Source organism: Chanodichthys erythropterus, chromosome 5 (assembly GCF_024489055.1).
Source record: "Chanodichthys erythropterus isolate Z2021 chromosome 5, ASM2448905v1, whole genome shotgun sequence".
In the NCBI taxonomy this organism is placed as follows: Eukaryota; Metazoa; Chordata; class Actinopteri; order Cypriniformes; family Xenocyprididae; genus Chanodichthys; species Chanodichthys erythropterus.
This window is the reverse complement of record NC_090225.1, coordinates 24941397-24956433: the sequence shown is the minus strand read 5'-3', so window position 1 is coordinate 24956433 and position 15037 is coordinate 24941397. Positions and strand designations below refer to the sequence as shown.

Sequence of the window (15037 nt, the reverse complement as noted above, 5' to 3'; positions counted from 1 at the left end):
CAAAAATTAAAATTACTCACCCTCATGTCGTTCCAAACCAGTATGAGTTTGTTCATCTTCAGAACACAAATTAAGATCTTTTTGATGAAATCTGAGAGCTTTCTGTTCCTCCATAGACACCAACTGACACTTTGATGCTTCAAAAAGTTCATAAAGAACGTGAAACTAATCCATATAAATTGAGTGGTTTAGTCAAAATTTTCTGAAGAGACTTGATTGCTTGATATAACGAACAGATTTAATTTAGGCTTATATTCACATATAAACATCGCTCAGAGAACAAAAAAGAGAATCGCAACCGAGCCTTCCTTTTTGCCATCTTTGAGCACTTTTAAATGTATTCTGTATTCTGCTTTCAAAGAGTCTTGTAAGTGCTTTTCTTGAACTTTGGTTTGTTGGATTGTTTGTGTTTTTATTATTTGTCTGAAACTATGTGTGCTGCCGTTTTTGACCAGGTCTCCCTGGAAGAAGAGATTATGATATCTCAATGGGATTTTCCTGGATAAATAAAGGATAAATAAATAAAATTAATGCGTAAGAACAAACCTCTTGGGAAGCTCAAACTTACTGCGAGAATGAACCTCATTGTTTGAGCTTCTGTTTACCACAACTGATGTATGAGTTGATGAATGTTTATATGTGAATAAAAGCCTAAATCTGTTCATCATATAAAAAGATTGTCTCTCTTCACGAAATTTGGACTAAACCACTTAATTCATATGGATTAGTTTTAGGATCTCTTTATGAACTTTTTAAAGCATCAAAGTGTCAGTTATGTAGCTGTCTATGAAGGGACAAAAAGCTCTCAGATTTCATCAAAAAGATCTTGAATTTGTGTTCCGAAGATGAACAAAACTATTACTGGTTTGGAATGACATGAGGGTGAGTGATTAATGACATAATTTTAATTTAACTAACCCTTTAAGAAACTCATGAAAATGCTACACAAAAACATGTTGTCCTTCATGTATTGATGTATTTCCAACTAAATTTGTAAAAAGACATATTGAAGCATCCTTTTTGATAACATTCTATAGCCTTACATTTACTTGTTATCTGTGATTATACACTGTGTGCAGAATTATTAGGCAAGTTGATTTTCTGATCATATTTTTTTTCCAAGCACATTTTACCAATTCCAATCCACATCAATCTTAATAACTACTATTAATATTGTTTTTAATCATTTATAAGTGATATATAATTGTTCATGAAGGCTGGAAATGAAAAATGCCCTATATTCAGGTGTGCAGAATTATTAGGCAGGTTTTCTTTTACAGATAAAATGAGCCAAAAAAGAGATTTAACTCAGACTGAAAAGTCAAAAATTATTAAATACTCATGAGAAGGACGCAATACTAATGTAATACTAGAAATTGCAAAGTTAAAGCATGACCATTGGACAGTGAAATGCTCATTGGGTCAGCGGGGTCATACAAAAACAGCTGGAGAAGAAAAGACACGTTAACTGCAAAATAATTAAGAATTAAGGTGAAGAATTAAGTGTGAAACCATCAGGAATCCTTTAGTCTCCAGCACCACCATTTCCAAGTACTGAAACCTACCTGGAGTCTTCAGAAGTGTGAGGTGTCAGGATCTCAGAGACTTAGGTTAGGTGAAGAATCCTAAAAAGCGACCTGCTCTTAATAAGAATCACAAGCTGAAGTGTTATAAAGTACATGAAGACTGGGTTTTTATAGGCCTTATAGACAGACAGCTTGAGAGTGACTCCTGAAGGACCAGCACCACATCCTCTTGTACCACTGTTTGAAGAATTTATCTTCCAGAATCTGGCAGTACGTTTTGGAAGATCATTTAGTCCATCTCTGCAAGATGGACATTACAGGATAAGAGATGGACTAAAAGTGAACTCCCACACCTTACTGCCAGATTCTGGAAGATAAATTCTTCAAACAGTGGTACAAGAGGATGTGGTGCTGGTCCTTCAGGAGTCACTCTCAAGCTGTCTGTCTATAAGGCCTATAAAAACCCAGTCTTCATGTACTTTATAACACTTCAGCTTGTGATTCTTATTAAGAGCGGGTCATTTTTTAGGATTCTTCACCTATCCTAAGTCTCTGAGATCCTGACACCTCACACTTCTGAAGACTCCAGGTAGGTTTCAGTACTGGGAAATGGTGGTGCTGGAGACTAAAGGGTTCCTGATGGTTTCACACTTAATTCTTCACCTTAATTCTTAATTATTTTGCAGTTAACGTGTCTTTTCTTCTCCAGCTGTTTTTGTATGACCCCGCTGACCCAATGAGCATTTCACTGTCCAATGGTCATGCTTTAACTTTGCAATTTCTAGTATTACATTAGTATTGCGTCCTTCTCATGAGTATTTAATAATTTTTGACTTTTCAGTCTGAGTTAAATCTCTTTTTTGGCTCATTTTATCTGTAAAAGAAAACCTGCCTAATAATTCTGCGCACCTGAATATAGGGCATTTTTCATTTCCAGCCTTCATGAACAATTATATATCACTTATAAATGATTAAAAACAATATTAATAGTAGTTATTAAGATTGATGTGGATTGGAATTGGTAAAATGTGCTTGGAAAAAAAAATATGATCAGAAAATCAACTTGCCTAATAATTCTGCACACAGTGTATATGTTCTACTTGTTATCACTACTCAGAGGACATTCTTGAGAGCCTTTTATTGGACACAATTCTGATATGCCCCTGAGTGCAAGTCAAGTCATCAATATTTTTTATTTAATTTCCTGGAAGAGTAAGATTTTATTTAGGAGTACACTAGCATAATGATGGCCTCAAACCTAATAGGCATGGACTAAAAGCCACAAAGCCATCCAATTTGAATTCAATGGAGTCTTTAATATCAGCATCTCTCAAATATTTAAAAATGCAGTGTGTGCTTTTAACGTGTCAGAGTTCCTTCAGCCTCTTCTTCTTAGAATTAGCAGGAAATAGTTGCAAATCTCCAGAGTCCTTATCTGGTCATCAGGGTCAGCATTTAATGGGTGTTACAGTATTGATGAATTCTTACTTTAATTTATAAGTTACAAAGGATCTGCTTAACATTACCCATTGTCTTGTTAAACCTAATTCCATCCAAGAGTTTTTAGATAATTCAAATATTCTACCAACCTTCACAGTCCACATAAAAGACAAATATAGATAGTCACTCATTTAAGATGAAAGCAAATCTAATTACTTCAGCTTGAACTGGCAAAACATTCAAAACTATCTGACATTCCTAAAAGGAACAAGCTTTTGTAGCCAAGATAATTATCTCTATTAACATCTTTAGGCCATTTTTCACTCCAAATATAAAGAAATAAATTATTTTTTGGGATTGCTAAGATTGTTTGCACTTTCATTGCTAAACACTTATTATTGAGCCTCCTTATTATATAATTTTATTAATCTAAATTTTCATTTATATTAAAGCTGCTGTCCATAACTTTTTTTGCTTAAAAATGATCCAAAATCAATTTTTGAGCAAGTACATAACCAGCCAGTGTTCAAAACTTACCTTAGCTCTATTCACAATGGTAAGCTAATAATAATGTTTTATAATTCAGGTGGTACCGGTGGGTTTTTGTGGTAAATTTGAGCATGTCGCCGTTTGCTGCATGTGAGGCGGATCATTTATAGCCTTTTCTCACAGCAGATGCAATAATTAAACTTATCATTTTGATGGCGGATTGTATGGTATGACAAATTAACGTTAGAGATTAGACTGTCCAGAAATTGAAATCTAAAGCTAATACACACTAAATACAGTTACGCAATGCTGATGTTGTCAAAGTCCCCCTCATCTTTGATCACCAAAATGACATTTAAACTTTTTTCCAGTAAAAAAAAATTCTTCACGTCTTAAAATAGCTTGAACATAACTCTACACCCTTGCCTCATTTAATATACACGGATCAATGAATATGCCAAAAATGAAACAAATTAGACATGCCTCCACTCGCTCACACCAGCTCAGAGTGTCTACTGTTGCTATAGTGATAAGCAATTTGTTGTTTGTGTTGTGGATATTTAAGAAAAAAGCTTGCTTCACTTCGTATATTCAGTTTAACAGCTGTGTAACTGAACTGCTCACATATTTTTGACACTTAAATTGTGTTCTAACTTATAAATTGGTAAAACGCCTTTGCAAAACGGTCTGAATCCACTTGCATTCATTTGGACTGCTCTCACTGAATCACCTGAAGCAATTTCTCAGTAAAACAGACAGTAGCATCGAGAGAACAAGCAGTGCTCCTTTTCAGCCGTTTTCCTCTGTGAACATGTACTAAATGGATGTCTTGCAAATTCATTGCTTTTTGGAGATTTCAGATTTAAAAACGTTAAAACATCTAGAGATAGAGCTACATTCATTCTGTGGTACCATTGCTCTCAGTGATGGTCCGAAAGGTGCGTAACTTTATAGTGTTAAATAAAAAACCCTTTGTGCGTACCGTCAGAATGAAATCCTGCAGGCCCGTGCCCTCTCCATACATGCAATAAATGCACATCCTTGAATGAGCGCAGATTTCCAGCGTATTTACTTGAACTTATCAGGTAATAGCTGACCCATTCCAGAGGCTGTCAAAATCAGAATTTAAGATGGAATGAATAGCTCTCTCAGAACTTGATGTGTGATGCCACACTGACTGACATATGCACATGAATCACGGTCACATGCTCAGAGCAATATTGTTTTTGCTATGTTTTATAGTATTAAATATTTCAAAGGACAAAAACTTGAACTTTATTGGCTTAACTTCAAGTCAGCCATCACTTTACTTTGGCGTGCGCGAGGCCCTATGCGCTCGAACACTTGGCACAGCCACTTCATCTCAGAGTCAGACAGCTGCCTTCTAACAATCAGTATCCTTACAAATGCTTTGAACAACTCAGAACACCAGTGGAGAAAGGCATATAGCTCATCATAACATCATAATATACATCATAGACTCACTATATTGCTAAATCTACACAATTTTTCATATCAACAGAAAATATACCGGGATAACCTTCTCTCGATATTCCTGCTTCAGAGCGCTCAAGGTTAATGATATGCTAAAGCCCGCCGGCACGTTGACATGATTGGTTACGAGGTAGTTTGTGACGTCACAAACACCAGCAATTTCAAACCACGGGTTTGAGACTGTCTTTTTCTCCCTGCATTTTTAAACAGAAAATACTCAGCAATGGTGTTGACTTATGAATTTGCACATGGTTTGTCATAATGTATATTAAAAACACCAAATAAGCATATAAACAGGGCTGGAAATGGCTGAGATTCAATTATTATTATTATTATTTATTTTATTTTTTTTACTTTTCAGATGTATTTAAATATAAATTATTATATAATTATATAATATGCTAACATTAAACAGGCCTATTTCATGTTTCCTCAAAACAATATTTTCTTAATTATCAAGCAAGCACATGAAAGGTCAATGGCACAAACTGGCACATTCTGGAAATTGAGATTTATTTTAATTCTCCCATGATTCTGAACAGACAATTTAAAAAAAAAAAACATGTAATTTACTAGAGATTCTGACATAATGTTAGTTGCTGCAGTCTATTTACCATTAGAAACCATTAATTATTTTGAATAAATTATTATTATTTTTTTAAAAATCGTTTTGAATAAATAATTCAATGACTCAATTATAAAGATGTCAATTGTTTCATAGATGAGCCAGTGTTTTTGAACAATTCTTTGTAATGAATGATTCAATGACAAATACATTTTTAACAATCATTTGTTGCCACCTACTGGTGTAATGATGTAATTGACACAATCTTTATTTGAAGTATCAAGTTACTTTCAAAGGCTGATCTACTCTATTTTGTTTACTTCCGTTTGGAATGGGGGACTGGTTGTCTTCCTTGATTGCGAGGAGTTTCGGTTTGCTCTCTCGTGAGATTTTTTTATTTATTTGTTGCTTTATTTTTGCAAAATGGTCCACAGTTAGTGGATAGTTAGTTGATAACAAAACTGCAATAAAGTAACAGCCTATAGTTAACAATTACTTGTTTACAAAGTGCCATGGGAAGTCAAACTCTCTTTACTTAAAATGTTCTTATACTGAACATGTTAATTCTTGTAATACAGCCAGGTTTTTCCTAATGGGCATATCTGTCATATTAGCAGAACACATTTTACACATGAGGAAAACTAATGTTTAGTCAATAATTCAAGAAGATCCATGATTCTAGCTTGTGCTTGGCCTTATGAAAAAGTAGTTCTTGTAATTGTTTAACCATAGCATTTGTTACAATAAGGATATAATTACAGCTAGACTACTGATGGCTCCTCATTATATGCTTAGGGCAATGTTAACTTTTTTCTCTCTTATTTAAATCTATTCCCTTAATAGATTATATATTATAAATTCTTTAGTAAGTTAGTTAAAATGTACTACAATAAATGCCATAGAACATGATAAATTCTAGGAAAGGTTTTCATGAGAAGTTAAAAAGCTTGGAGGATCATCATCATGTTTTCCTCTCTTCCTTTTGGAGCGCGCCTGTGAACGCGCCTGTGGTGATTCGCGCGCGGTGTGCCACTCATGCTTATAAAAGCTCCAAACGCACGATTTATACAATTAATTAACAGCCTGATTCTATGTTTCGGTGTGGTGGTTAGAGTACCAGCAACATGTGAGAAGTGCCGGCCCACTTCGAGCACTGAGTAAGATCGCTTGGATGTTTGATTCCAGATTGCGATCTTTTCATGATTAATTATGCAATTTTATTGCAAGATTTTTTTTGCGCTAAATCGTTTTCGTTTTCGTAGGCTATTGAGTGAATAAATACAGAAATCCCTTCATTTCTATAAAAAAACCATATAATTAATATATAATTATAATTAACCAATTTGAACTGGGACGCCATCCCCCTGTGTTACACCCCCCCACCCCCTGTTACCCCCCATGTCCACCCCTGCATATAAACAACACTAAAAACATGATTTTCACCACAGGGGGTATTTAACATTAACAATTTGAAAACAAAGTATAACAATAATAATAATTTGCACAGTTTGACGTGATATGAGCTAAGCGATCGTTAGATTTAATCGCCATTGGCAGCGTGATTTTTTGTAATGCTTTTTTCCCCCTTAGTTGGTCAGAACAAAAGTGGCAGACATGTTACATACTTGTTCAGATGACACAAAATTTGTCCTCAGCAGCACTAAAAGTTATTTTATTTTTAAATGTGACCTTGACACTCAACCTTAGTCTGCAGTCTGAAAGTGACCACTGACCCCGTGGTTGTGCTTCACTTGTTTCCCAAGCCCTCCCCCTCAAGGGAACAAACCATACACCTGTAAGGTCAGACTTACCTCTATATTCAATAGCAAAGCCAGCCATCCCCAGGGATGCATCACTGCGGAAGGCCAGGAAAAGGCTGTTCCCACTGCTCTCGATGCGCTCGGGAACCTGGTTCCCCTGCAGACTGATGATCAGAGGTCCGTTGGAGTCTTCACCCTCATAAATATGGAGGAAGTCATAGCTGGGCTCCATGTTAAAACTGCACAACAAATGAAGAAGGAATTAAGGATTGCTAGATATTTTATTCAGTTGTTAAGCATTATGCACAAGGTCCCACCAGTGTACTAAATTTAAAGCCATTAGATTTATTTTGAGTATAAATTTCACAAGACCCTATTAAATCCAAACACATGTTGAATTGTGATGTTGATCTTCTGCATTGAAAGGTCATGTAGAGGTGTCCCAACCAGGAAGCTTAACATGCTTAACACCATTTCTGTCAAGCAAAATAGAGCTGTGCGAAACACTGATTATTCACAATATCCTTTAGTGATGATTTTATTTGTGATTAAGCAATATCACCAACATTGCAATGGATTTAATGTGCTTAAATTGGCCATTAAGAATCCTAAAAGAGCATGTCATTAGACTAGACAGACTCTGTGTGACATTTTTCATTTATTTAAATGTTTTAGTAATTGCTTTTCTATTATTATGTAATGATATGTTAAAGCATAAACAATATTTTTGATAAATGCTTTTAATAAACATGGATGTTAAGCTAGGAAAGTGTTCAATGGTGACCAGTACATCCTCGCTTAACCTGCTTCACCAGAAAGCCCACTAGAATCCTTCATTGTAGTTATAATTGTAATGGAAGTCCATGAAGTCATGATGACTTTAGCAGAGTGAAACACAAGCAATCATAATCATTCTAAATATTCAAGTATGTGAGTTGATGATTGCGATTGTTGATTTGTATGTGAAGGCTTTGATACAGGACACTCATTAAATTGCAGTGATTTGAATTCATAATATGCTTCAACACTGATGTATCTCCACCCCTATGTACAAAAAAATAAAATAAATAAATAAAGTACTAAAAACACAATCACTGGCTTCTTAGAAATTATGTTTCAGGTCTTGCAAACCTGCTCTATTTGGCTCCATTTTGAACACTTAAGGGTAAATTAGAGTATTCTGGGAAATTAAGCATCTATAATCCATAAAATAAAAGCTATTTGATTAAAAATAATGAAACATCTATGATTTAAAAAGAACCTCCATTAGGTGGCTCTGATTCTTAATGTAATCTGGCAATGATATACTGATCACATCTGTCTAGAAATGCCCCATATGTACTTGGCACACCTTCTTGCCATTGAGTGTTTGTCAAAAGCTACATTTTTTATTATTTTATAATGTTTCCTTAGGTGCACTTTAGGGGTGACCCTGAATAGTCGACAATTCGAATCTTCGATAGGAGGAGCCTGATTCGACTACCAATCTCACAGTCGAATCGTTGCAGAGGTGTTATGAGAGAGATATGGGGGTGCTCAATATCTGATTTTACATAGACATACCGGTTCTTTCCCAATAGGTTAATATACAGCCTATTATGTTAATACTATAAATAAAAATTTGAAAAGAAGGAAGATTTTAATAAATATTTTTAATATGCGTGAATAAATCCAACCTGTGACCGATTTAAGTTTCACTTCCATGATACGTGACCGGCAGATGAGCATCTTTACGGCAGGGATTAAATCTTCAACAATGTCTGGGATAAAGTGTACAATCGGATGCACTTTGAAATGGTAAAAGATTATCAAAAAAAAACGTATGATGCAAGTTGTGCCAACAACTCATGTCCTAGAACTCAACAACGACAAACACTGCGGCGCGCTTCTGCCGGCCAACAAGCTGACTATAGCGCGCTATTTGAAAAGACTCAAATAGACACAGGCAGATCGCGTGAAAGACTGGATTTTTGTCACTCAATCAGGTAGGGTAGCTACAAGTGATTTCAAACTATTTCAGCTGTTTGTAATTTGATTTTTGGATTCTGTTAATGTTTAGCTACCGTATTGCCTATCAAATAAATAAAATGCATGTGCCATGGAGAAATAAAATGGAATAGCCTCTGCATGGACAATAATGAAATGATTTTAATAAAACCATATTGTTGATGAAAATAATAAGAAAAATAAAAATGCAAGTTATCATTAATAATGCATCACTGTTTTTGAAAAAGAAACATCTAAAATTAATATTACTGTTTCAAATAACAGCATTGCTGTTTGAGCTGCGAGCGCTGAAGATGAAGAGCTGAATGAAAACGTTAAACTGAAACGCTTTGTCAGAGGGTTAATTAACTCAACCAACTGCATCGCATATAAAAACAGCAGATGATTTTGATTCTACTAAGTGAAACAATGTGAAGTTGACCATTCACTGGCTTAATTTACTCGAGCATAAACAGCAACAAATGATTAGGGATGCCCGATACCAAGCTCATGTACTCGTACTCGTACTTACCCCCCGATACCAAAGACCGATACCTCACGTGACGTAACTGACAAAATCGTCCATGTACAGAGACACCAGCGGCAGCAGCAGAAACAATGTCAGCCTCAGGGGTGTGGAAATACTTCAAAATTAATGATGACAACACACACATTGTGAACTGCATGCTTTCAATCTTCGTTATCGATTAGTGAAGGAGGTATGGGTGGAATCCCGCTGAATAACACAGACCAGAAGCGCTCTCTCTCGCACACGCTCTCTCTCTTTTTCTTGCGCGCGATCCCAGTTCTCTCAGACATAGCGCAGTCAGTTCTCCTCACGCCAGAATGGTCAAATGCACACATAGTTGTCAAAATGTCCATCGTGTGGAGTATCTCACGTAAATACAGTCATAAATAAATAAATAAATAATAATGCTCTCCTGAGATATATTTTAAAATAAACAACCACTTTCAAGGTAATATTATTTTTAGTCTAGAGATCCCATTTTACATTTTTCTGTTTCATTGTCTGTCCATATAACTTGACTAACATGCTAGTTGGCGGACCAAAGAGGTAATCATGAAGAAGTATGTCTGATCTGTTTCAGGGAGTCTTAATCAGGGAGTGCTAATGTATTCATATCTATGATGTAATAAAGAGGATGAAGTACAATGCAAGTTGTTTCGGTAGCTTGGTTTCAATAAAAGCCATTTTTGGACTAACAAGGATGTGTTGAGTTCTGAAACAACAATTCATCACAACCTCTTCATCCAACTAGGTTCGTCAACCATAACTTCAGGAACCTTGGGGTTGTGAGTGATGATCATTTAAGCTTCACAGACCATATTGCTACAACCGCCTTATACAACATTAGGGAGATTAGACCCTTCCTATAGGAGCATTCTAAACAACTCCTCGTCCAAGCTCTTGTTATATCCAGACTGGACTATTGTAATGCTTTCTTGGCAGGCCTTCCAGCATGTACTGTCAATCCTCTGCAACTGATCCAGAATGCTGCAGCAAGAGTGGTCTTTAACGAGCCGAAAAGAGCACACGTCACACCTCTCTTCATCAGTTTGCACTGGCTGCCAAGAGCCACTCGCATCAAATTCAAGGCTCTGATGTTTACCTACAAGAGAACCACTGGCTCTGCAACACTATACCTAAACTCACTACTTCAGATTTACTGTATTAGCTTGCGTTCTGCAAGTGAATGGCTCCTTGTGGTGCCATCCCAAAGAGGAACAAAATCACTCTCACGGACCTTTTCCTTGACTGTTCCCTGCTGGTGGAATGACCTGCCGAACTCAATTCAAGCAGCTGAGTCTTTAGCCATTCTCAAAAAAAGTCTAAAGACATATTTTTCATAAACAATTTACCCATTAATATTAGCACTTACTTTTTTTCTATTTCTATTCTCTCTATTTATTCATTTATTAAAAAAAAAAACTTGCTACATGCACTTTGCTAGAATAACTGGGACTTGACACTGCACTACTGTTGCCCTTTTATTGATTTGATTGTTTCTATTGTTCTCATTTGTAAGTCGCTTTAGATGAAAGTATCTGCTAAATGATTAAATATAAATGCAAATGAAACATACAGTGTGTTTTCACAGTATAATGAACTCTTAGGGCCCTATCATACACCCGACGCAATGCGGTGCCAGGCACGACACAAGTGTTTTTTGCTAGTTTCAGCCCAACGCAGTTATTTTCACATCCTTCGCCATGTTGTTTAAATAGCAAATGCATTTGCGACCATTTGTGCACCCACGGGCGTGCTGGTCTGAAAACGAGGTGTGTTCAGGTGCATTGTTGGCATGTTGCTATTCTGAGGCACCTGAAATAGACTGCACCATTGATCAACTGAAACATGATCTAAAGTCAATGGCGCAATATTTGTTTTGTTATTTAAAGAGCACATTAGTAATATGCGCCTATATGCGGGTACACAACGCACACACACTCTGCTTATTACGCACACAAAGACACACACAAAAAACATGCAAATATTAAAAATAAAAGGATTACAATGTCAAAGATTATTATTGTGTGCATAAAGATAAAAATGCTTTGGTGGAATCTAGCTTGTCCTGTAGATGGTCTGCTTGTGCGCAAGGTTAAAGCAATTTCCTCGATAGAGAAGCGTTCAGTTTTTCCACTTGCAAATTCTGCCATGTAAATAGCGAATGCGCAACTGGCTTTTAAAATGAATGGGAGATGAGACTTTGATTGGTTTATTGCACATTATGCCCAAAACACACCCATTACTCCTTATGAGAATAGAGACATTCTTTTTAGACCATGCGCCGGGTGTGCCGACCATTTTTACGTCATTAAACTAGCAAAAGTGGATTTGGACATGCCCTAAGTGCACTTGCACTGTGTGTTTTAGACCATGCGCTTAAATTGTTAAAATAGGGCCCTTATATCGTTAGCCTCATAGCATAATTGCCCAGATCATATTTCAAAGGCAAATATCACAATTAGGCCAAAAAATGACTTAGGCAATTATGCTATGAGGCTAACGATATGTAAAACAGACTGTCCTCCACAAAAACGACCCTATAGGTCGTTTTTTAAGCACCATATTACGACCTATATTTACGTTTTGAAATCAAAATGCGTGTTCATTAAAATGCAATGTGTGGACTTTTTACACTAATTCTCCTATTTCCATTTACAGAAATTTAATTTTATTAATGACTACACCTACCCCATCCCTAAACCTAACCTTAGTGATTTATAGTGCATTTACACTTTATGAGCACATGTGTTCCCTGGGATCGAACCCACGATCGCATGATCACATGATTGCATATTGTTATTGCAATGCTCTACCAGCTGAGCTACGCGAAACACGAAACCTGATGCAGATAAAAGGGAACAATGCATTAAAATGAAAGCAAATGCTCCTATGGGTCGTATTTCATGAATTAAAATTAAAGTGTCCTGTTGTCGATAGGGGCGCCACTTTAGTAAACACTCATATGAGTCGTATTTCAGGGAAGTGACAAACGACCTATATGGTCGTATTGGTTGGAGAACATGTTGATGTAAAAAGGTCACCATTAAATATGTTGGCTCAATTTAAATACATTTAACATTTATAGAAACTGAAGTTTAAAAACAATTCCGTTCTGAATGGTGCACAACCCTGTAAAAGATGTTATACCCCTTTAGGTGGCATGAGAGTCAGATGCACCCAGCGCCATATGAGCACATTACCTTTTGAAGATTAAAGCGACGACAAAGTCAGGGTTGACTTTTATCCGCCAGTCACACTCTTTTCCTGGTGGGTAGGGTTGAGGATAGTTGGGTGATAGAATTACCCCAGCAGGCCCTGTCACATTGCCCCCGCAGGTAGCTGTCATAACAAGGAGAGTGAGGATGAGAGATTATTTAATGTGATCCTTCAACACAGTAACAATAAACAATGTTAAAGCAGCCTGATTACAGGATGATTACTCTGAACTATATCCCACAACATTAAATAATAATAATAATAATAATAATAATAATAATAACAACAACAATCAATAATTGTAACTAAAATTAATTGTAAAGGATATCACACAGAACTTTATTACCAAACCACCTAAGAAATTTCTAGATCTGAAGGGTATGTCTTGTTTGCAGAACAAGTATTAATATACTGACTGTATTTACTGAACTCACAAACAAAAAATAAATAAATAAAATAATAAATAAAAATCTGTACTTGATGCTTGGCACTGAACAACACTGTTATAATAGATATATAAATTAATAATAAATTATTTTGCTGACTTTGGTTCTGGAAATTTCTCCCAAGCATCTAAAACAAATTTTCAATAAAAAAGTTTAAGTCATGAACCAGATCAATGAGCTCTGAGACCACAACATTAAAAATTTGGTTTGGAGCAAAACCTGGAACTAAGATACTGCAATAAAGACTGTGTTTTATGTCTTTTTATGATGGAATGAACTACGTCTCATGAAGCATTGCAAAAGACTAGGTGAAAAAAAAAAAAAAAATGTCAATACACTATAAAACTATTGACCAAGTTAATGAACATTGTATGAAATATAATGGTTTATCAGTAAAATAACAAAATACTAAAATATATACAAATATACAAATTGTGTGAAAGTATGTTGGGGTTTTATGGGAGTGAGCAGGTCACTGTAGAGTCAGATTCAGATTCTAATTCTTGCTTCCTTGCAAACACTCCCTTTTCTGATTGGTGGGTTTCACTTTAGAATTGTAGAATAATGTTGCATTACACTGGGAATTCAGCAATTAAACTATTCTTTTCTCTCTCTTAATGAAGGTACAAAAGCATATATCATCCCTTAACAATTTCCAAGCTCAAGCTAGGTCTGTCTTGAACGGTTTAAACATTATCATTAAAAATCAATTTCTCTCTACAAAGAAGATGAATGTGAGTTTTATTTCCTGAACCCGACTATTGTGCTCTGTATGACCTTGTAGAATTTCATGGAAATATTACAGCATGACACTGGAGAAAAAAAAAAAAAAAAAAAAAGCCATTCTTGAACATGCTTAGAAGGTGCAGAGCATGCTGGACTGAAAAAAAGAAAAGAAGAAAGAATAAGAAGCAGAAAAATACTGAAGGGCTGAGAGAAGGTCACAGTAATAATATAAAGCAACTGTGTAATGCAGTGACTGAGACACCTATACTTTAACCTATAACACTGAGCAAATATGAATATTTCTTATTTCTCTACAAGAAGACCATTCAATGTGGCATGAAAACTAAGAACAATTTTAAGATGATTGGTGATTTTTTACTTTATGATTGGTGGTGGGCAATTGAGTAGAGTTGCAAAAACATACTGCACTCTAAAAAATGCTGGGTTAAAAACAACCCAAGTTGGGTTGAAAATGGATAAAAACCCAGCAATTGGGTTGTTTTAACCCAGCGGTAGAGTTAAATGTTTGCCCAACCTGCTGGGTAGTTTTATTTAACTCAACTATTGTTTAAAAATTACTGTATTGCTTAATTAAAATTAACCCAAAGTATGTTGGAAATGAACATCTGTTAATGTTCAATGAATAATTATTAAACAATAAACATTTATTAAATTGCTTATTAATAAAATTATATTAATAAACTATTAAACTATTACATTTATATTAATAAAATATTACAGCTTATTAATAAACATTCACCTTTTGTCTATTATTGTTGTCTCTAATTGGATCTGGTTTTTAATTTCACAATTATTTTGGGTTCATTTTAAGCTAGACATATAGCAATTTTTAAACA

The 15037-nt window shown here is 35.4% G+C and overlaps 1 protein-coding gene across 1 annotated transcript in view; it reads right to left on the bottom strand.

The window, feature by feature from the left end:
* Positions 1–15037, bottom strand: part of LOC137020177 (CUB and sushi domain-containing protein 1-like) — a 245575-nt gene that overhangs the window by 134410 nt on the left and 96128 nt on the right. Inside the window, 3 exon segments of the mRNA XM_067385422.1 lie at positions 569–581; positions 7322–7513; positions 12993–13131. Of these exon segments, the coding sequence (XP_067241523.1) occupies positions 569–581; positions 7322–7513; positions 12993–13131 (344 nt within the window).